General features: G+C 37.0%; 2 protein-coding genes across 4 annotated transcripts in view; both read left to right on the forward strand.

Moving 5' to 3' along the window:
- The first annotated feature begins 8,217 nt into the window (after positions 1–8,217).
- Positions 8,218–8,809, forward strand: LOC133642345 (relaxin-3-like). Its single transcript, XM_062036472.1, has 2 exons — positions 8,218–8,436; positions 8,532–8,809. Exons 1-2 carry the CDS (start codon positions 8,277–8,279, stop codon positions 8,807–8,809), a joined length of 438 nt encoding a protein of 145 aa, XP_061892456.1. The 5' UTR covers positions 8,218–8,276.
- Positions 8,810–15,712: 6,903 nt separating this feature from the next.
- The window catches only part of LOC133642375 (leukemia inhibitory factor receptor-like), a 45,622-nt gene continuing 36,264 nt past the window's right edge, over positions 15,713–25,070 (forward strand). For 2 of the 3 annotated variants that reach the window (XM_062036523.1, XM_062036525.1), the window contains exon 1: positions 15,713–15,753. The gene's annotated coding sequence lies outside the window, so the exon portion shown is untranslated. Of the gene's footprint in view, positions 15,754–18,335; positions 18,948–25,070 lie in introns of those variants that run through there. The other variant, XM_062036524.1, reaches the window with a different exon arrangement.

Here is a 25,070-nt window from a genome sequence, read left to right on the forward strand (position 1 = left end):
GACCTGATATTCAGCTGGGAATGACTACAACAGTAAATAAACACAAGACATATATATACTCTATTAGCCACAACACAACCAGGCTTATATTTGATATGCCACAAATTAATCCCGCATAACAAACACCTAGGGGTTTGTTATGCTAGCTCCTAGCTCCTAGCTACTAGCTCAAGCTAGTTATAGCAAGCGATCAAATGTTTGGAAGCGCAGCTATGTACTCACGGTATCGCGTCTGTGTATCCAAATCAAAGTCCTCCTGGTTAGAGTCTCTGTTGTCCGAGTTCTTCGATCTTGACTTCATCTTTCGGGAATGTAAACAATGAAACACCGGCTGTGTTGTGTTGCTGACTTCCCTCGCAAAATACTCCGCTTCGCCCCGACAACTTTCTTCTTTGCTTGCTCAGCTTCTTTCTCCATAATGCAATGAACAAATTGCAACAGATTCACCAACACAGATGTCCAGAATACTGTGGAATAATGAGATGAAAACAGAGCTATTCCGTATTGGCTTCAATGGGGGAGCCATACCTCTGTTAAACTGGCTACGTCACGCGCATACGTCATCATACCGAGACGTTTTCAAGCGGAAGTTTAGCGGGAATTTTAAAATGTCACTTTATAAGTTAACCCGGCCGTATCGGCATGTGTTGCAATGTTAAGATTTCATCATTGATATATAAACTATCAGACTCCGTGGTCGGTAGTAGTGGGTTTCAGTAGGCCTTTAAAGATAAAAGTAATTTGTTATGTACTTTCCCTAAATATCTCAAAGTACTAATTTTCTCATATGTCATATTATGCTCCTTCCAATGCTGTTGTTTTTACAAACCCTGTTTCCATATGAGTTGGGAAATTGTGTTAGATGTAAATATAAACGTAGTACAATGATTTGCAAATCCTTTTCAACCCATATTCAATTGAATGCATTACAAAGACAACATATTTGATGTTCAAACTCATAAAGTTTATTTTGCTAATAGTAATTAACTTAGAATTTCATGGCTGCAACACGTGCCAAAGTAGTTAGGAAAGGGCATGTTCACCACTGTGTTACATGGCCTTTCCTTTTAACAACACTCAGTAAACGTTTGGGAACTGAGGAGACACATTTTTGAAGCTTCTCAGGTCGAATTCTTTCCCATTCTTGCTTGATGTACAGCTTAAGTTGTTCAACAGTCCGGGGGTCTCCATTGTGGTATTTTAGACTTCATAATGCGCCACACATTTTCAATGGGAGACAGGTCTGGACTACAGGCAGGCCAGTCTAGTACCCGCACTCTTTTACTATGAAGCCACGTTGATGTAACACGTGGCTTGGCATTGTCTTGCTGAAATAAGCAGGGGCGTCCATGGTAATGTTGCTTGGATGGCAACATATGTTGCTCCAAAACCTGTATGTACCTTTCAGCATTAATGGCGCCTTCACAGATGTGTAAGTTACCCATGTGTTGGGCATTAATACACCCCCATACCATCACATATGCTGGCTTTTCAACTTTGCGCCTATAACAATCTGGATGGTTCTTTTCCTCTTTGGTCCGGAGGACACGACGTCCACAGTTTCCAAAAACAGTTTGAAATGTGGACTCGTCAGACCACAGAACACTTTTCCACTTTGTATCAGTCCATCTTAGATGAGCTCAGGCCCAGCGAAGCCGACTGCGTTTCTGGGTGTTGTTGATAAACGGTTTTCGCCTTGCATAGGAGAGTTTTAACTTGCACTTACAGATGTAGCGACCAACTGTAGTTACTGACAGTGGGTTTCTGAAGTGTTCCTAAGCCCATGTGGTGATATCCTTTACTCACCCCTACGGTTCGATCTAAGAACCACTGGTTTAGAGTTTGTATCCAATCAGAATTCAGCTAGTTTATGTTGCCATGCTGTACGAAGTCTGCCCGGAGCCTTCAGAATCAACAATGCGGCCGTCTTTGCACTGTAAGTGAACGGACACATAGTCAATCAATCAATCAAAGTTTATTTATATAGCCCTAAATCACGAGTGTCTCAAAGGGCTGCACAAGCCACAACGACATCCTCGGTTCAGATCCCACATCAGGGCAAGAAAAAACTCAACCCAATGGGATACAATGAGAAACCTTGGAGGGGACCGCAGATGTGGGGACCCCTGCCCCCCCAAATATTTACATGTTTGCATTAGCCCTTGTGTAATGTTTATATTGTTGATACTCAGCAAGCGTTTGCATTTTGTGTCTTTTAATGCCTCACAATCCAACACTTTTATGTTAAAATACTGAACAGATGTTTACCTTATCCCAATAAACATTTGTTCAGTATTTTAACATAAAAGTGTTTGATTGAGAGGCATTAAAAGCCACAAAATGCAACGGGTCCATCAGACCCACAAACGCTGGCTGAGTAACAACAATATGAACGTTGCGCGGAAAATTTCTCTGCCAGTTTCTGCATCCCACAGGGATTCTTCTTTTGTGTTTCTGCACCTGCGGTTCCCACACAAGGTTGCAACATTGTTTGTCAACACTGTCTGCTCTCATTTTCTCGCACATTTGACCCTCTGATGTTCTGTGTACCTACACTCTGTCCTCCTCCTGTCTAGGCCTGCTGTGTGTGTGTGTGTGTGTGTGTGTGTGTGTGTGTGTGTGTGTGTGTGTGTGTGTGTGTGTGTGTGTGTGTGTGAGTGCGTGTGGTACACAGAACATTTATTTCCACACTTCTATTAGCCCCGGACATCTTATATGTAATAGAAATGTGTAGGGGGGGGGGGGGGGGTGTATGGTGTGTGGTCATTAAATATGTATTCTGATATATGTTCTTCACAGAAAATGAGCCAAAGTCAGTGAGTCTCAGTTTGAAAAATTAATTAATTGCATAATTTTTCTTTTAATAAAAAAATGAAAACGGGTCCCACAGACCCGAACACCACACAATTGTCCACTATTGTCCTTGTTTAATTGTCCATTGTCATTTCAGACATGCTTGACAAAGTTACATTAAGGGGCGTCACATGTTTACACTTGCAGAATTCAACATGCACGAAAAGTAGTTGGAAGAGACCAAGCCCTTTTATTTCTGCCTTGTCTCAACAGTTATTAAGTATGTTCAGTTCAGTTCAGTTTCAGTTTATTTGGAACATGCATACGATACAATGTAATGCATCACACACTTCCAGTTGTTTCATTACAGCACGTCCGAAAAGGAGTAGGAAGAAGCAGAGCTTATTTAATCTTACCCCTTTTCATACCAGAGCAATTTTATCCAATTTCCTTGTTCTCTGTAACAGAACAGTGAACAAATAAATAATAAATAAATATTATACCATAGCAAGCAAACAAATATTAAATACATAAATAATCTTTGTTTCAATAAAAAAATTGAAAAAAAAGGGTTCAAGATGTTTATCATAATTCTTGTTCTTTGTACTTTGTGAACACTTGTAGTTTGAACAGTCTCTTAAAGTGAATCATATTGGTGCTTTGTTTGATTTCTTTGCTTAATCCATTCCATAATTTAATCCCACATACAGATATGCTAAAGGTTTTAAGTGTTGTACGAGCATACAAATGTTTTAAATTAGATTTTCCTCTAAGGTTATATTCCTCCTCTTTTGTTGAGTAGAATTGTTGTACATTCTTGGGTAGCAGGTTAGACTTTGCTTTGTACATCATTTTAGCTGTTTGCAAATGCACCAAATCGTTGAATTTCAATATGTTTGATTCAATAAATAAAGGGTTTGCATGTTCTCTACATCCAACATTATGTATTATTCAAATTGATCTTTTTTGTAACACAGTTAGTGAATGAAGCGCACATTTGTTGTAGTTTCCCCGTATTTCCACACAATAACTCAGATATGTAACACTAGACTTAGACTTAGACTTAGACAAACTTTAATGATCCACAAGGGAAATTGTTCAACACAGTAGCTCAGTTACAATGATGGAAAGGACAATGCAGGTATAAATAGACTAATATAGCTATAAAAAAATCTAACATATATACGAATATATACATATGTGTACAGAGTAATTTATATACAGATATATTATATTATGTCTATAACATATATACAATATAAACCAATGACCATGTACAATATTACAGTATATACAGTCTATATGACAGCAGCAGCATAAAATGGAGAGTAGGTCCAGCAGGAAATAGAAAATAGACATTATAAACAAAGAGAAGTAGCTAACATGTCAGGTGTCAGGTAATAGGCAGATGTCATCTATTGCTGTATGGCGAGTGATTATAGTGAGCAGTAAATAATATGAAGTGATTTTTGGTCTAGAACAGTGGTCCCCAACCTTTTTGTAGCTGCGGACCGGTCAATGCTTGAAAATTTGTCCCACGGACCGGGGGGGGGGGTGTATTTTAAAAAATTTTTTTAATTTTTTTTTTTTTTTTACATAAATAAATACAATCATGTGTGCTTACGGACTGTATCCCTGCAGACTGTATTGATCTATATTGATATATAATGTATATATTGTGATTTTTATGTTGATTTCATTAAAAAAAAAAAAAAAAAAAAAAAAAAATGTTTTTTTTTTTTTTTAATTTCTTGTGCGGCCCGGTTCCAATTGGTCCACGGACCGGTACCGGGCCGCGGCCCGGTGTTTGGGGACCACTGGTCTAGAACATGTTTTGCTTTATTCATTATTGACGTGTTTCTTGCTACTTTATGTTGTATATTTTTGTCCACTTCCTATGTTTAACCATGTTTCCATTTTCAAGAAAGGACACCTGGGGATATGCTGATTTGCAACACTAAATTGGCCCTAGTGTGTGAATGTGAGTGTGAATGTTGTCTGTCTATCTGTGTTGGCCCTGCGATGAGGTGGCGACTTGTCCAAGGTGTACCCCGCCTTCCGTGGAGTGCAGCTGGGATAGGCTCCAGTAAAAGGGGCTGGGGGAAAACGGACGGATGGATGGAAAAACAAGCAAATTAACGTATAATGTAATAATGGATGCTAATGAAGTCAGGTCAATAGTCTCTATCCCAGCATTTACTTACTCTAACTAATCTAAAACCGGGGACAGCTGCGTACTTGACATTACCACAGAACTTTATTGTACATGTCAGGAATCCAAGTGACTAAATGACTCTTTTTTTTTTGGAATGAATGCCATATCTGAAATGCCAATTTGTTCCCTGGCTATTGTCATATTAATTGCAAATTCATCACGCTATTGTAATTTTCCAAATGAGAGACCTTTGACTAATGGCCACACAGATAAAAAAAAGTGTTTTATTTTGCGTGACTCATGGCTAGAGGTCTATGCTATCGGACTTTTGGAAATGTCACCGCCAGTGCCTCTATTCTCCCTGCTCACCTTTTTTGTAAAGAAATAACAGAATGGGCCATTATCGAGGCAGCACAGAGGGGTAGTGATGCACACGTTGACGTCACACATCTTGTATACAATTTGTCATATATGGCTTAAAATGATAGATACATATTTGTTTTAGTGGCTTATTGTCATATGTGTCTTAGTTGAAGTTTGCAGTAGTGCAGGAATGCATCACCACGTCCTGGTAAATAGGGGTGTGACCACAATCATTGCATTTCAATTAGGGATGTCCGATAATGGCTTTTTGCAGATATCCGATATTCCGATATTTTCCAACTCTTTAATTACCGATACCGATATCAACCGATACCGATACTGATATATACAGTTGTGGAATTAACACATTATTATGCCTAATTTGGACAACCAGGTATGGTGAAGATAAGGTCCTTTTTTTTTTAAATTAATAAAATAAAATAAGATAAATAAATTAAAAACATTTTCTTGATTAAAAAAGAAAGTAAAACAATATAAAATCAGTTACATAGAAACTAGTAATTAATGAAAATGAGTAAAATTAACTGAATGAGTGTAAATGGGGGAGGGAGATTTTTTGGGTTGGTGCACTAATTGTAAGTGTATCTTGTGTTTTTTATGTTGATTTAATAAAAAAAACAAAAAAAAACAAAAACAAAACGAGACCGATAATAAAAAAAAAACGATACCGATAATTTCTGATATTACATTTTAAAGCATTTATCGGCCGATAATATCGGCCGGCTGATATTATCGGACATCTCTAATTTCAATAGTATGCAATGTTCTCGGATCTTGTTGTTTAACTATGCCTAAATAAGCACAGATACACTGCAAAAAGTCAGTGTTCAAAAACAAGAAAAAAAAAAAAAAAATTAGGGGTATTTTATTTGAACTAAGCAAAATTATCTGCCGATAGAACAAGAAAATTTGTCTTGTCAAGACTTTCCAAAACAAGTAAAATTAGCTAACCTCAATGAACCCAAAAATACCTTAAAATAAGTATATTCTCACTAATAACAAGTGCACTTTTCTTGGTAGAAAAAAAAGAGAGACTTTTTTGCTCAATATGTTGAAAAGTATTCCTAAATGAAGTAAATGCTAGTGCCGTTATCTTGACATAATGGTATGCGCTCGGCATTACATTTCTTGAAACCAGCAAACTTACACTAAAAACTAATTTATTTTTCTTAATGGAAAGACAACAAGGCAACCGCTTGTTACTCTCGGGGTCTCCTAGCCGCTCAGGCAAATCATATTGTCTAAAAATGCATTTTTCCATGGATAACATGACATCATCGCGCCAAGTGCGTGCTTTTTCAGTCAATTAGTGCGCAAGGAATATATATATATATATATATATATATATATATATATATATATATATATATATATATATATATATATATATATATATATATATATATATATATATATATACTACCGTTGAAAAGTTTGGGGTCACATTGAAATGTCCTTATTTTTGAAGGAAAAGCACTGTACTTTTCAATAAAGATAACTTTAAACTAGTCTTAACTTTAAAGAAATACACTCTATACATTGCTAATTTGGTAAATGACTATTCTAGCTGCAAATGTCTGGTTTTTGGTGCAATATCTACATAGGTGTATAGAGGCCCATTTCCAGCAACTATCACTCCAGTGTTCTAATGGTACAATGTGTTTGCTCATTGGCTCAGAAGGCTAATTGATGATTAGAAAACCCTTGTGCAATCATGTTCACACATCTGAAAACAGTTTAGCTCATTACAGAAGCTACAAAACTGACCGTCCTTTGAGCAGATTGAGTTTCTGGAGCATCACATTTGTGGGGTCAATTAAACGCTCAAAATGGCCAGAAAAAGAGAACTTTCATTTGAAACTCGACAGTCTATTCTTTTTCTTAGAAATGAAGGCTATTCCACAAAATTGTTTGGGTGACCCCAAACTTTTGAACGGTAGTATATATATATATATATATATATATATATATATATATATATATATATATATATATATATATATATATATATATATATATATATATATATATATATATATATATATATATATATATTTGCAGCCCGGCCCCTGGCCAATTTTTTTTTTATTGTAATTTTGAAGAATTTATCTGAATGTGGATGAACTATTTCTGTTCAAAATTGTTTGAAATGTCAAATGTTTAAATATTAACTGTCAGTCTACTGTACTGTGCCAACTGTACTACTATAAGAGTACATCTTTTCTATTGTTTCATTGAAAATAAAACAGCAAAGTCCAGACTTTGGCTGTCATCTGTTTTAATTATGAGACACAACTGTGTCAAAGTCATGATTTTTGATTTCATGCTTGAAATAAGAAATTATTACTTTGAAAAATTTGTTTTATACTTGTGAGTGTTGATGACCCAGCTTTGCAACTGTTGATATTCTAGTTTCAAGCATGTTGTACTCAATATAGGTCATCAAATCTCAGCAACAAGCTGTAATATCTTACTGAGATCATTTAGGACCAAAACACTTAAAACAAGTAAAACACTCTAACACAAAATCTGCTAAGTGAGAAGAATTATCTTATCAGACAGAAAATAAGCTAATATCACCCTTATTTGAGATATTTAATCTTACTTAGATTTCAGTTTTTGCAGTGCAGCTTAAACTATTTGTGTTTCGTTCACATAATTAATGCCATTAATTCATGTTAATGACATGTTCACTTCACACGCTTCTGACCTTTGGTCCGCTTTTTCGTCATCCAAAAGGTCTCGGACTGTATCACCCTGTCGAATCTTTCATTCTCTGCACGCGCAATATGCATGTCTGCCTTGATGGGTTCCAGACCCCTTTATAAAGCCCCGCTTGGGTCACCCCCAGTCAGTCATAGCTGTTGCCAACAGGGAGAGACCAACCTAATTGCTTCAGAAGCAATCTATATACTTTCTGATTGCAGTGCGGCTTTTAATAACCATGTGGAAACTGGTCGTGTTTGTTGTGTGTCTGCTGGCGAAGGAAGTTGAGCCCATGGAGGACCCAGCGTACGGTGTCAAGCTCTGCGGTCGCGAGTTCATTCGGGCGGTCATTTTCACCTGCGGAGGCTCTCGGTGGAGACGGTCACTCGGGACTTCAGGTGAGACACGGACCTTGTCTTGTCAGGAATTATTACAATTTCATATAAATTCTAATGCTATAATTTTGTTTCAATTTTTGCTCATTTTACTGCAGCGGAAGACCTTTTAAGCTCCCGTCAAGAGGAGCCCTCAGAGGAGTTGAGCCACAGTTCAGTGATGGACTCTATACGCCACAGAAACAGGGATCTGGATTTCATATCAAGGGAAAACCATGACAGAGTGTTTAACCGGCCGACGCGTTCTTTTATCACTGAAGAGATTCTAGAAGCACTGCGGAAGGCGGACCTCAAGGGCCGGGATGTGGTGGTGGGTCTCTCCAACGCCTGCTGCAAGTGGGGCTGCAGCAAGAGCGAGATCAGCTCCCTTTGCTGAGAACTGTGAGATTATTATTAAACACAAATATATGCACTTAACGTTCATTATGAGCTTTTTGGTCATTTTACATCATGCAAAAAGTGGTTTTATTTGTCAGAATATGAACTATTAAGTATATGTCAAAATGATGTCAAATATTTGTTAACATAACTGCTGTATCTCACCTGGTCTTCAAACTCACTTAATAAATACTTTCTTCCTGTTAATAGTTGGTTTGATGATTACGTTCGACTACTTTGGCATTGACTGATCAAGCCAGAGAACAGTGGGTTAAAAAGTTTAAAGCTTTTTGAAGACATTATTTTCATTTACATCATTAATTTAGCAACTTATATTAGGTGGTGGTTTGCTATTGCGATGAAATGCACTGTATCATACTTGTGGAACATATTTAGCCATCATGACTGTAACAATAGGAGCTACTGTTAAGATATGCGTTCCCTAGTAACAATTGTTTGTGTTGCAACAGGGACATTATTCAGTGATGCACCAGGAATGGGGTAGAGCTTGTGATGTACTGTTGTGAACGTGTCTGACGAAGTTGAACAATAAAATGCAGCCTAGTTTGGTCTAAATAATAAATTCTGTAGTCCGTGTGTGATAGAGAACAGAATTTAACAATTACATGATGGGTAAAATATAGTACACTGCAAAAAGTCAGTGTTCAAAAACAAGAAAAAAAAAATACAAAAATGAGGGGTATTTTATTTGAACTAAGCAAAATTATCTGCCAATAGAACAAGACTTTCCAAAACAAGTAAAATTAGCTAACCTCAATGAACCCAAAAATACCTTAAAATAAGTATATTCTCACTAACAACAAGTGCACTTTTCTTGGTAGGAAAAAAAATAGAGACCTTTTTGCTCAATATGTTGAAAAATATTCTTAAATGGGCGGTATAGCTCGGTTGGTAGAGCGGCCGTGCCAGCAACTTGAGGGTTGCAGGTTCGATCCCCGCTTCCGCCATCCTAGTCACTGCCGTTGTGTCCTTGGGCAAGACACTTTACCCACCTGCTCCCAGTGCCACCCACACTGGTTTGAATGTAACTTAGATATTGGGTTTCACTATGTAAAGCGCTTTGAGTCACTTGAGAAAAAGCGCTATATAAATGTAATTCACTTCACTTAAATGAAGTAAATGCTAGTGCCATTATCTTGACATAATGATATGCGCTCGGCATTACATTTCTTGAAACCAGCAAACTTATACTAAAAACTAATTTATTGTTCTTAATGGAAAGGCAACAAGGCAAGCGCTTGTTACTCTCGGGGTCTCCTAGCCGCTCAGGCAAATCATATTGTCTAAAAATGCATTTTTCCATGGATAACATGACATCATCGCGCCAAGTGCGTGCTCTTTCAGTCAATTAGTGCGCATATATACAGCCCGGCCCCCGGCCAAACATTTTTTAATTGTAATTTTGAAGAATTTATCTGAATGTGCATGAACTATTTCTGTTCAGAATTGTTAGAAATGTCACATGTTAAATGTTTAAATAGTAAGTTTACTGTACTGTGCCAACTGTACTACTATATGAGTACGTATTTTCTATTGTTTCACTGAAAATAAAACAGCAAAGTCCATTTGGCTGTCATCCGTTTAATTATGAGACAAAATTGTGTCAAAGTCATGATTTTTTTTTTCATGCTTGAAATAAGAAATTATTACTTTAAAAAAGTAGTTTTATACTTGTGAGTGTTGATGACACAGCTTTGCAACAGTTGATATTCTAGTTTCAAGCATGTTTTACTCAATATAGGTCATCACATCTCAGCAACAAGCTGTAATATCTTACTGAGATCATTTAGGACCAAAACCCTTAAAACAAGTAAAACACTCTAACATAAAATCTGCTTAGTGAGAAGAATTATCTTATCAGACAGAAAATAAGCAAATATCACCCTTATTTGAGATATTTCATCTTACTTAGATTTCAGTTTTTGCATTGTACATGTTGGTTTTTAGGGCTGTGAATCTTTGGGTGTCAAACGATTCAATTCAAAATTGATTCTTGGGGTCACGATTCGATTCAAAATCGATTTTTTTTCCAATTCAACACGATTCTCGATTCAAAAACGATTTAAAACTTTTTTTAAATTTTTTTTTAAAAATTTAAAAAAAAAATTTTTTTTTAAGGAAAACAATACACAACAATACCATAATAATGCAATAGAATTTCAAAACCAAACCCGACCCAGCAACATTCAGAATAGCAATAAACAGAGCAATTGAGATCAATTGAGGACACACAAACATGACACGGAACAATCTAAAAGTAGTGAGACAAAAATGAATATTATCAACAACAGTATCAATATTAGTAACAATTTCAACATAGCAGTGATTAAAAATCCCTCATTGATATTATCATTACAAACATTAATTTAAAAAAATAAATACAAAAAATGAACAATAGTGTCACAGTGGCTTATACTTGTATCACATCTCATAAACTTGACAACACATTGTGTCCAATATTTTCCACAATGATATAATAAGTCATATTTTAGGTTCATTTAATAGTTAAAACAAATTTAAATAATGGATCCCATATTCCAATATATGACTCATTATTATCTAAACTAAATGCAGTTTTTTTCTACTGATATTATCTCCATAGCTTGTGTATACCAGTCAGTATGAGTTGGACTATCAACATCTATCCATTTTTTTAATACTACCCTTTTTGTTATTATGCATATTAAAAGAAATGCATTTTTACTCTTTGATGACACGTTACTAAATTGATGGAGATCCCCAAGAATACAAGTTTGCAGTGTCATTGGGATATTTATATTTTAGTACTGTGATTGCTTCTTTTGTTGTTTTCAACCATAACTCTTTTATTCTCTGACATTCCCACAATAAATGAACAAAAGTTGCCTCGGCTGCCCGACACTTCATACATAACTTGTTATCTACTACACCAATTTTAAACAGCTGAGAAGATGTCAAATACAATCTATTCAATATCTTAAATTGAGTCAGCTTATTTTTAATGCTTCTAAGGCTTATGAGATGCAATGCAAGTGTAAGCCACTGTCAATCAATCAATCAATCAATGTTTATTTATATAGCCCTAAATCACAAGTGTCTCAAAGGGCTGTACAAGCCACAACGACATCCTCGGTACAGAGCCCACATACGGGCAAGGAAAAACTCACCCCAGTGGGACGTCGGTGAATGACTATGAGAAACCTTGGAGAGGACCGCATATGTGGGTAACCCCCCCCCTCTAGGGGAGACCGAAAGCAACGGATGTCGAGTGGGTCTGACATAACATTGTGAAAGTCCAGTCCACAGTGGATCCAACACATCAGCGGGAGTCCAGTCCACAGCGGGGCCAACAGGAAACCATCCCGAGCGGAGACGGGTCAGCAGCGCAGAGATGTCCCCAACCGATGCACAGGCTAGTGGTCCACCCGGGGTCCCGGCTCTGGACAGCCAGCACTTCATCCATGGCCACCGGACCTATGCAACTCCCCCTCGCAAGGGACAGGGGAGAAGAGGAGAGAAGAAAAGAAACGGCAGATCAACTGGTCTAAAAAAGGGGGGGTCTATTTAAAGACACTGTGACACTATTGTTCTTTTTTTTAAAAAATTATAAATGTCTAATGATAATGTCAATGAGGGATTTTTAATCACTGCTATGTTGAAATTGTAACAAATATTGATACTGTTGTTGATAATATTCATTTTTGTTTCACTACTTTTGGTTTGTTCTGTGTCGTGTTTGTGTCTCCTCTCAATTGCTCTGTTTATTGCAGTTCTGAGTGTTGCTGGGTCGGGTTTGGTTTTGGAATTGGATTGCATTGTTATGGTATTGCTGTGTATTGTTTTGTTGGATTGGTTAATTTAAAAAAATAAAAATAAATTTAAAAAAATAAAATAAAAAATAAAAATAAAAATAAAAATCTATTTTTGAAAAATGAGAATCGATACTGAATCGTACAATGAGAGAATCGTGATTTGAATTCAAATCGATTTTTTCCCACACCCCTACTCACTCATGAACAGATTATTTATATATACAGCCCTTTGAGACACTTGTGATTTAGGGCTATATAAATAAACATTGATTGATTGATATATATATATATATATATATATATATATATATATATATATATATATATATATATATATATATATATATATATATATATATATATAATTAAAATATATATATATATACATATATATATATATATATATATATATATATATATATATATATATATATATATATATATATATATATATATATATATATATATATATATATATACATACTTGAAAATATATACACCCCGCTACTCCAGAAACCCCCCTCACACCTCAAACCGCCCCCACCCCCATATATATATAAGAAATACTTGAAAAAATACCCCAGAACCCCCCACACCTCCCACACCTCAGGCCCAGGCTTAGATTGAATTCCCCCCCGCCGTTTACCTGTTTCTCACCTTTTTTGTAAGGGGCGCCGGAACTTGGCAGACCCATCAGCGATCCTGTTCTGTCTCCCTGTCATGTTTATCTGCTCTTGAATGGGATTGTGCGGAAAAAAAAAAAATAAAATCCCTCGGGGATAATAAAGTATTTCTGGTTCTGATTTCCAAAAGATCCAGAAATGAAAATAAAGTCAACAAAGCCAAACATCACATGATAAAAAATTACATATTACATACACTGCAAAAACTGAAATCTAAGTAAGATTAAATATCTCAAATAAGGGTGATATTTTGCTTATTTTCTGTCTGATAAGATAATTCTTCTCACTAAGCAGATTTTATGTTAGAGTGTTTTACTTGTTTTAAGGGTTTTGGTCCTAAATGATCTCAGTAAGATATTACAGCTTGTTGCTGAGATTTGATGACCTATATTGAGTAAAACATGCTTGAAACTAGAATATCAACTGTTGCAAAGCTGTGTCATCAACACTCACAAGTATAAAACTACTTTTTCAAAGTAATCATTTCTTATTTCAAGCATGAACAAAAAAATCATGACCGTGACACAATTGTGTCTCATAATTAAAACAGATGACAACCAAATGAACTTTGCGGTTTTATTTTCAATGAAACAATAGAAAATACGTACTCATATAGTAGTACAGTTGGCACAGTACAGTAAACTGACAGTTAATATTTAAACATATGACATTTCAAACAATTTTGAACAGAAATAGTTCATGCACATTCAGATAAACTATTTAAAATTACAATAAAAAATGTTTTGGCTGGGGGCCGGGCTGTATATATATATATCAATCAATCAATCAATCAATGTTTATTTATATAGCCCTAAATCACAAGTGTCTCAAAGGGCTGTACAAGCCACAACGACATCCTCGGTACAGAGCCCACATACGCGCAAGGAAAACTCACCCCAGTGGGACGTCAATGTGAATGACTATGAGAAACCTTGGAGAGGACCGCATATGTGGGTGACCCCCCCCCCACCCCCCTCTAGGGGAGACCGAAAGCAATGGATGTCGAGTGGGTCTGACATAATATTGTGAAAGTCCAACACATCAGCGAAAGTCCAGTCCATGGTGGGGCCAGCAGGAACCATCCCGAGCGGAGACGGGTCAGCAGCGTAGAGATGTCCCCATCCGATGAACAGGCTAGCGGTCCACCCCGGGTTGGGAGCAGAGTAGAAAAGAAAAGAAAAGAAATGGCAGATCAACTGGTCTAAAAAGGGAGTCTATTTAAAGGCTAGATTATACAAATGAGTTTTAAGATGGGACTTATATATATATATATATATATATATATATATATATATATATATATATATATATATATATATATATATATATATATTCCTCACGCACTAAATGACTGAAAGAGCACACACTTGGCGCGATGATGTCATGTTATCGATGGAAAAATGCATTTTTAGACCATATGATTTGCCTGAGCGGCTAGGAGACCCCGAGAGTAACAAGCGGTTGCCTTGTTGCCTTTCCATTAAGAACAATAAATTAGTTTTTAGTATACGTTTGCTGGTTTCAAGAAATGTAATGCCGAGCCGCATATCATTATGTCAAGATAATGGCACTAGCATTTACTTCATTTAAGAATACTTTTCAACATATTCAGCAAAAAGGTCTCTTTTTTTTTTCTACCAAGAAAAGTGCACTTGTTATTAGTGAGTGAATTATATTTATATAGCGCTTTTCTCTAGTGACTCAAAGCGCTTTTACAGTACCGTACATAGTGAAACCCAATATCTAAGTTACATTTAAACCAGCGTGGGTGGCACTGGGAGCAGGTGGGTAAAGTGTCTTGCCCAAGGACATAACGGCAGTGACTAGGATGGCGGAAGCGGGGATCGAACCCGGAACCTTCAAGTATACTGGCACGGCCACTCTACCAACCGAGCTATACCGCTTCTTAGTTAGTGAGAATATACTTATTTTAAGGTATTTTTGGGCTCATTGAAGTTAGCAAATTTGACTTGTTTTGGAAAGTCTTGACAAGCCAAATTTTCTTGTTCTATTGGCAGATAATTTTGCTTAGTTCAAATAAAATACCCCTAATTTTTTTTTTCTTGTTTTTGAACATTGACTTTTTGCAGTGTACACACAAAATACACTATTGTAAGAATGTATTAATAATTGTCTCAGAAATATATTAAAAATGCAAGTAATACTACATTTGTTTTTTTACAACCGGACCAAACATCACATGATGAACAATTACACATAGGTGCTGTGAATATAAGTTTGTATTTGGTACTTACGTATTTTTTAAGACATTGCAAAACGTCCTCTTTAACTACATTGTAGTGGTTTTGTTTCCATTCCTCAGAACGACCGTACTTCCGCGGACATTCCAAAAGGGGCGCGGCTACCGACTCACTTCCTGTAAATGTCCCTCAAATCACGCGAGAACCATAACGAAGGTTTTGCTCTCTCACCGGGATGACCACAAGGTAAAGAGCTCCAATATTTATTTACTAATATTAAGTTTTCTCCACTTCAGTGTTTTAAACTTCCTATTCTAGTCTGCGGTGAAACAAAGTCCTGTTCGTTTTCGGGCTCATTGTTACTTCCTGTACAAGAGTTAACTTGAGGACAATCCACTTTAAAGTGTTACATTGCGACGTGTAATTGGTCGAATTACAATGTCACAAAGTGCTGTAACATTATAAAATATAACGCTGGTTATATTAGTCATTTTCTGTGGCTGCCTTTGCTCACACCAACAACTACAACTCAGAAAGGGAAATGACACAATCTTGTGCTGAGAACAAGATTTTGTGTTTAAATGCTAAATTAACTTCCACAGAAAATGTTGGAAGGTCTCTATTTTATTGCAATCTCTTTTCACAAAACTATAAATAGCCGTGGTCAACTAAACTCAAAGTTGTATTTGTGGTTATTCAATTAAATGAGACAAAAAAACAGTCATTTATCATAAACAATATCCAAAAATACAATATTGTCACACCTTTTATTTTTGTTTTGCTTTTCAGGAGTTTATGTGAATGACTAGTAGAGATGTCCGATAATGGCTTCTTTGCCGATATCCGATATTGTTCAACTCTTAATTACCGATTCCGATATCAACCGATACCGATATATACAGTTGTGGAATTAACACATTATTATGCCTAATTTTGTTGTGATGCCCCGCTGGATGCATTAAACAATGTAACAAGGTTTTCCAAAATAATTTAACTCAAGTTATGGAAAAAAATGCCAACATGGCACTGCCATATTTATTATTGAAGTCACAAAGTGCATTATTTTTTTTTTAACATGCCTCAAAACAGCAGCTTGGAATTTGTGAAAATGCTCTCCCAAAAAAAATATATATACACTACCATTCAAAAGTTTGGGGTCACCCAAACAATTTTGTGGAATATCCTTCATATCTAAGAACAAGAATAGACTGTCGAGTTTCAGATGAAAGTTCTCTTTTTCTGGCCATTTTGAGCGTTTAATTGACCCCACAAATGTGATGCTCCAGAAACTCTATCTGCTCAAAGGAAGGTCAGTTTTGTAGCTTCTGTAACGAGCTAAACTGTTTTCAGATGTGTGAACATGATTGCACAAAGGTTTTCTAATCATCAATTAGCCTTCTTAGCCAATGAGCAAACACATTGTACCATTAGAACACTGGAGTGATAGTTGCTGGAAATGGGCCTCTATACACCGATGTAGATATTGCACCAAAAACCAGACATTTGCAGCTAGGATAGTCATTTACCACATGAGCAATGTATAGAGTGTATTTCTTTAAAGTTAAGACTAGTTTAAAGTTATCTTCATTGAAAAGTACAGTGCTTTTCCTTCAAAAATAAGGACATTTCAATGTGACCCCAAACTTTTGAACGGTAGTGTGTATATATATATATATATATATATATATATATATATATATATATATATATATATATATATATATATATATATATATATATATATATATATATATATATATATATATATATATATATATATATATATACTGTAGATTGTCACTGAAGGCATCAAAACTATGAATGAACACATGTGGAGTTATGTACTTAACCAAAAAAGGGTAAATAACTGAAAACATGTTTTATATTCTAGTTTCTTCAAAATAGCCACCCTTTGCTCTAATTACTTTTTCGCACACTTTTGGCATTCTCTCGCTGAGCTTCAAGAGGTAGTCACTTGAAATGGTTTTCACTTCACAGGGGTCATAGTTTTGATGCCTTCAGTGACAATCTACAATGTAAATAGTCATGAAAATAAAGAAAATGCATTGAAATGAGGTGTGTCCAAAATTTTGGCCTGTACTGTGTATAAATCTATATATAGGGTTCTTGGCCCTGCACTCTTTAGTATTTACATGCTGCCGCTGGGTGACATCATACGCAAGTACGGTGTTAGCTTTCACTGTTATGCTGATGACACTCAACTCTACATGCCCCTAAAGCTGACCAACACGCCGGACTGTAGTCAGCTGGAGGCGTGTCTTAATGAAATTAAACAATGGATGTCCGCTAACTTTTTGCAACTCAACGCTAAGAAAACGGAAATGCTGATTATCGGTCCTGCTAGACACCAACATCTATTTAATAATACCACCTTAACATTTGACAACCAAACAATTAAACAAGGAGACTCGGTAAAGAATCTGGGTATTATCTTCGACCCAACTCTCTCGTTTGAGTCACACATTAAGAGTGTTACTAAAACGGCCTTCTTTCATCTCCGTAATATCGCTAAAATTCGTTCCATCTTGTCCACTAGCGACGCTGAGATCATTATTCATGCGTTCGTTACGTCTCGTCTCGATTACTGTAACGTATTATTTTCGGGCCTCCCTATGTCTAGCATTAAAAGATTACAGTTGGTACAAAATGCGGCTGCAAGGCTTTTGACAAAAACAAGAAAGTTTGATCATATTACGCCTATACTGGCTCACTTGCACTGGCTTCCTGTGCACTTAAGATGCGACTTTAAGGTTTTACTACTTACGTATAAAATATTACACGGTTTAGCTCCAGCCTATCTCGCCGATTGTATTGTACCATATGTCCCGACAAGAAATCTGCGTTCAAAGAACTCCGGCTTATTAGTGATTCCCAGAGCCAAAAAAAAGTCTGCGGGCTATAGAGCGTTTTCTATTCGGGCTCCAGTACTCTGGAATGCCCTCCCGGTAACAGTTAGAGATGCTACCTCAGTAGAAGCATTTAAGTCCCATTTTAAAACTCATTTGTATAATCTAGCCTTTAAATAGACCCCCCCTTTTTTAGACCAGTTGATCTGCCGTTTCTTTTCTTCTCTCCTCTTCTCCCCTGTCCCTTGCGAGGGGGAGTCGCATAGGTCCGGTGGCCATGGATGAAGTGCTGGCTGTCCAGAGCCGGGACCCCGGGTGGACCACTAGCCTGTGCATCGGTTGGGGACATCTCTGCGCTGCTGACCCGTCTCCGCTCGGGATGGTTTCCTGTTGGCCCCGCTGTGGACTGGACTCCCGCTGATGTGTTGGATCCACTGTGGACTGGACTTTCACAATGTTATGTCAGACCCACTCGACATCCGTTGCTTTCGGTCTCCCCTAGAGGGGGGGGGTTACCCACATATGCGGTCCTCTCCAAGGTTTCTCATAGTCATTCACCGACGTCCCACTGGGGTGAGTTTTTCCTTGCCCGTATGTGGGCTCTGTACCGAGGATGTCGTTGTGGCTTGTACAGCCCTTTGAGACACTTGTGATTTAGGGCTATATAAATAAACATTGATTGATTGATTGATATATATATCTATATATATTATTGTTTTTTATTTATTTATTTTTAAATTTTTAAATTTTTAATTTTTTTTGCTTCCGCTTCTTTAAAAGTAATACGGCATCTCAACTTTCAATTTCTAACCTGATTGGATCATAGAAAAATAAAATCCATGTAATACACTCGTAAATTAATATGATTCAATGAAGAAAAATTAATGTTGTCCAAGCTTGTTTGGATTCTTCCCATGTAACTATGAAAGGACAGCTCTGTCTTTTCATGTAATCGAATAAAAACAAGATTTTCAAACAAAAATAAAAAATATTTGCAATAGAGATGTCCAATAATGGCTTTTTTGCCGATACGATATCCCAATATTGTCCAACTCTTAATTACCGATTCCGATATCAAACGATACCGATATATACAGTTGTGGAATTAACACATTATTATGCCTAATTTTGTTGTGATGCCCCGCTGGATGCATTAAACAATGTAGCAAGTTTTTCCCAAATAAATCAACTCACGTTATGGAAAAAAATGCCATGGAGGTTGGGAGGGGGGGGGTCTAGGGGGCAGCGGGGGTGTATATTGTAGCGTCCCGGAAGAGTTAGTGCTGCAAGGGGTTCTGGGTATTTGTTCTGTTGTGTTTATGTTGTGTTACGGTGCGGATGTTCTCCCGAAACGTGTTTGTCATTCTTGTTTGGTGTGGGTTCACAGTGTGGCGCATATTTGTGTTAAAGTTGTTTATACGGCTACCCTCAGTGTGACCTGTATGGCTGTTGACCAAGTATGCCTGCATTCACTTGTGTGTGTGTGAAAAAACGTAGATATTATGTGATTGGATTGGCACGCAAAGGCAGTGCCTTTCAGGTTTATTGGCGCTCTGTACTTCTCCTTATGTCCGTGTACACAGCGGAGTTTTAAAAAGTCATAAATTTTACTTTTTGAAACCGATACCGATAATTTCCGATATTACATTTTAAAGCATTCATCGGCCGATAATATCGGCAGTCCGATATTATCGGACATTTTTAATAACTAGAAAAAGTAAGAATTAAGCAGTGGTGTGGCGTCAGAGCTAATAAGACTTTCTCTGCTGGCCAGGCCCGGCCCTAACCAATCTGGCGCCCCAGGCAAGATTTTAGGTGGCGCCCCCCCCCCCCCCCACATCGGCAGTGAAGTGTATATACTCACAAGAAACTGAATAGCTTTGTCTTTGACCTTTTTTTTACTTAAAGAAAGCAAATTAACAATCAGAATAAAAATAAAAAGAATAAATAAATGAATACAAAAAATAAAAAATTAATATATGAAATACAATATTTTTTACATACATAAACACAAAATAAATCGTGTCAACAAGTTGCATAAAATAAATTAAAAATACAATATAAATAAGGCACTGCACAAAACAAAATATCAAACCAGTATGACTTTAACAACTATATTACAAAAAAAGGGGATCCTACAGAGTTCTCTATTTGTGCTTTTTAATATTGCATTAACTAGAATGACTTACAAATGACTGTACACCACCCCCTCATCAACATCACAACTAACCAGAAGGCAATAACAATGTAAACAAAAAACACCTGCTTAAAAGATCTAATACAAATGTCCCTGAGGAATGTAAGGTGGGAGTACTGTAATTACCTAACGTTACATTATTATTTTCCATAACAATTTAGCCCCCTCCCCAATATTAACCCGACGTTAAAACAGAACTAGCTATTTATTGATTAGCAATTGCCGAATCATGTAACATTAGCTTAATGCTAAAAAGCCAGGTTACTATCACATTCTGTCACAGACAAATAATTTCATGTAGGCTAACGTTACCTACCTGCTACCTCTGTCTTTTTCTCGTTTCTTCTCCTCTTCTTTTCTCTTTTTTCTTCCCTGGGCACCTGACAGTTTTGGCCGTTTTGACATCTTGTGTTGATTTTTTGATGTGGTGACGTCCAAAAAGAGTCATGATACGGGAAGGTAGGGGGCGCACCGTGCGGGAGGGGCGGGGGGGGGGGGGGGGGTGTAATGTTGTAACAAATAATATTTCTATTAAATAGGCTTTACTTTGTATTTTAATTAACGTGGGATTATTTTTTGTATTTAGAAATAATAGTACCAACTTTTTTTTTTTCTCCAACATTTGTGGCACTGGCGTGGCGCCCCCTGCTGGACGGCGCCCTTAGCATTTGCCTATACGGCCTATGCCACGGGCCGGCCCTGCTGCTGGCCGAACATAACCAGAAATCATGATCATAATTAAAGTTACAATAATTTTTTTTATTTACTTTCCCTAAATATCTAAAAGTATTCAAATGATTCCCGGGTGCGGCCACTGCTGCTGCTCACTGCTCCCCTCACCTCCCAGGGGGTGATCAAGGGTGATGGGTCAAATGCAGAGAATAATTCTGCCACACCTAATGTGTGTGACAATCATTGGTACTTTAACTTTAAGTTAATATTCTCTTCATGTCATATTATGCTCCTTCCAGTGCTGTTTGTTTTTAGTTTGTTTACCATGAATTGATTAACGTGGACCCCGACTTAAACAAGTTGAAAAACTTATTTGGGTGTTACCATTTAGTGGTCAGTTGTACGGAATAAAAGTTTAATTCAATCAATCAATCCAATCAGAATTCAGCTAACTTATGTTGCCATGCTGTTCGAAATCAGCCCGAGACCTTCAGAATCAACAATGCGGACGTCCGTGCACTGTAAGTGAACAAACACATACAGTTGATAGACAGTTGCCATAGCCAATCAGATCAGGAGTTGTTGCCAGTAAGGCCTTCTAGCTGGCCTCACGTTGAACGTGACTTTTACGCGTCCTGTGATTGGATACTCATCGGGACCGTTAGCGGATGAATTTGAGAACATATAGAGTTGATAGACAGTTGCGATAGCCAATCAGATCACAAGTTGTTGACAGTAGCCTATCTAAGTAGTCTGATGTTAACGAGTCTGTGATTGGATACTCACTTGTCACTCCAAAGTGAGTATCCAATCACAAGCTTCAATTTAGCAGGAAGCAGGAAGTGTTGCGCCGTAGCCAGACCGGGATAGCAGAGAAGGAGAACAAAACGTTGATTAGGTGGCAGATATATATTTGCAAGGTCATTTTCATGAAGGATATTTAAAGAGAAACTACATCTTGTGAGACGATGTCGGCCAACCCCGGAAGCTAGCTCAGCTGTTCTGGCGATGACATGGGGAAATGCTCGCCATTTCCACTCGAATAAGCCGACGACGAGGGGTACCACTGGCTTATAAATGGTGTTATAAATTCAAATATTTTTTTTTTCGCTTTTAATATGTTTTTTGTAATTTTTATTTTGACAGTACCATAGGGCTGTGCGATATAGCCTTTTATTAATATCTCAATATTTTTAGGCCATGTCACGATACACGATATATATCTCGATATTTTGCCTTAGCCTTGAATGAACACTTGATGCATATAATCACAGCAGTATGATGATTCTATGTGTCTACATTAAAACATTCTTGTTCATACAGCATTAATACATGCTCATTTTAAACTTTCATACAGAGAGGGAAATCACAACTAAGGTCATTTACCAAAAATTTGTTTATTAAGCAGTGGCAAAAACATTCATGTCATTTCAAAACAGAAAGTGCAAGATTGTCAGAGACATTTTAAAACAAGCTATTAGTGCACTTTTGTGCATGATGTCACTAAGATGACATATCAAAACAACACTAAATGAAAGTGCACTTTTTGTACAGAACGCCACTACAATAGTTTAAAACAAATAAAATGCACTTTTGTGCATGATGTCACACAAGATATTTCAATAACCGTCAAATAAAAATGAGCTGCATAATAGGAAATCAAATAGTGTATGTCTTTCACTATGTGGTAGGTTCCTGCGGACGTCATCTCTGTGATATCTGTTTTTGACTATTTTTTTCATACGGTGTTGATGTGGAAATGGTTGCTTGGGCATTTTGTTGGTATAGCACCGGCCGAGATGTTGACACTCTTCATTCTCTAGCAGGTGACTTTTCAAATGATGCTACAAATTAGCAGTAATGCTACTTTTTGTAGCAACGCGTTAGCCGCATACTTGACATATTACGGTTGTCTGTTCAACATCTTGCCGCTTGAAGCCAAACCACCGTCAAATAAAAAGATTGATGTGTAATTAGCGTAGTATATAGGGGTTCCTGCTACCTCGGAGGGGATTGTCGGGACAGAGATGACTGTTTGGGAACGCAAAGCGTCCCATTTATTAACAATAAATCTTTCTATCATTCAATCAAACTTTCACATCTTTGACATGGCGAACAGCATTTGTGCAGAGTACAAATAATACAACGGTGCAAAGTAATACAAAGTGCTCGCCTGTACGTTATCAAAATAACCAGCCTACCGGTATATGAAAAGTCAGTCTTTAATCATTGTGTCATCGTCTTCCTCCCGCGTACTAAAACCACCGAAATCCTCTTCGTCGATGTCGGAGAAGAACAGGCCGTAAATAAGCCGCAGGGACCAGAACGAGGGGAAAAAGTAGCGGCTTATAGTCCGGAAATTACGGTAACTATGAAAGGACAGCTCTGTCTTTTCATGCAATCGAACAAAAACAAGATTTTCAAACAAAAATAACAAATATTTGCAATAGAGATGTCCGATAATGGCTTTTTTGCCGATACGATATTCCGATATTGTCCAACTCTTAATGACCGATTCCGATATCAAACAATACCGATATATACAGTTGTGGAATTAACACATTATTATACCTAATTTTGTTGTGATGCCCCGCTGGATGCATTAAACAATGTAGCAAGTTTTTCCAAAATAAATCAACTCACGTTATGGAAAAAAATGCCATGGAGGTTGAGGTGGGCGGGGTTGGGGGGCGGGGGGGTCTGGGGGATAGCAGAGAAGGAGAACAAAAAGTTGATTAGGTGGCAGATATATATTTGCAACGCTATTTTTAAGAAGGATACTTAAAGAGAAACTACATCTTGTGAGACTCGGCCAACCTCGGAAGCTAGCTCAGCTGTTCTGGCGATGAAATGGGGAAATGCTCACCATTTCCACTCGAATAAGCGGATGACGAGGGGTACCACTGGCTTATACGGCGTCGAATAGGTGCCATAAATTGTGAGTTCAAATATTACATTTTTTCACCTTTAATGTTTTTTGCAATTTTAATTTTGACAGTACCATATAAGATATGCTTTAATTGCTGATGCGTTTTAATTGATTTTTAAATGCGCCAGAAAATAACTTGTTTTGTACACTGTTGCTGTGATTCAATGCGCAGTAGGGTGTAAATGTGTTTCTGTATAGTATTTCTCCAGCAATGGTCATGTGGTGACATAAATGATGGTATTTTGAGAGGTAATTAATGAAGTCGGACATCACTGAAGGCCTGGGTGGGAAACGCACGGCCCGCCACTGGAAATAATATTTACATTTTCAATAAAAAACAGTACTTTTAAAAATTTGTGGCCATGCTAGATGTGTTTCCACTGTCATATGGCTTTCTTGTGCCACAGTGCCTACACACAGTCACTGTTTTATCCACTAACCTCTTTCCTTCATCATTGTATTTGACAGGGAAGCCAAAATGCTCCCATGCAGGGGATTTCAGTGTTTCCCATAAACTGCCAAGATACCTGTGGCGGTGGGGGCGTGGCTATGGGCGTGGTCACCATGACATCATCGAATAATTTGCATAATTTACTACAATGATAGATTTTCTCTAAAAAGGCTAAAAAAATTTATACTTACTAATTAATAATAACAGTTTTGTTTTAGACATCCATCCATCCATCCATTTTCCAATATAATTACAACACTTTATGTACATATTTATATACAGATTTGAACAATAAGTTATTCACTGAAATATATTTATTAATTGTGGTTCTTACAAAAAATATATCTTATAAAATATAAAAGCTAAAATGTCTCATAAAGCTCTGCCCATTTAATTAGTGCATACTAAATAATTTAACTTTAGCCTACTACTACAACCATATTATTT

This window comes from Entelurus aequoreus, linkage group LG25, assembly GCF_033978785.1.
Source record: "Entelurus aequoreus isolate RoL-2023_Sb linkage group LG25, RoL_Eaeq_v1.1, whole genome shotgun sequence".
Classification (NCBI taxonomy): domain Eukaryota; kingdom Metazoa; phylum Chordata; class Actinopteri; order Syngnathiformes; family Syngnathidae; genus Entelurus; species Entelurus aequoreus.

Bases quoted from the DNA above. Each gene is read 5' to 3' on its own strand.
- LOC133642345 (XM_062036472.1), top strand. From the start codon at position 8,277: ATGTGGAAACTGGTCGTGTTTGTTGTGTGTCTGCTGGCGAAGGAAGTT. The intron at 8,437-8,531 runs GTGAGACACGGA...ATTTTACTGCAG, and splicing joins ACGGTCACTCGGGACTTCAG to CGGAAGACCTTTTAAGCTCC.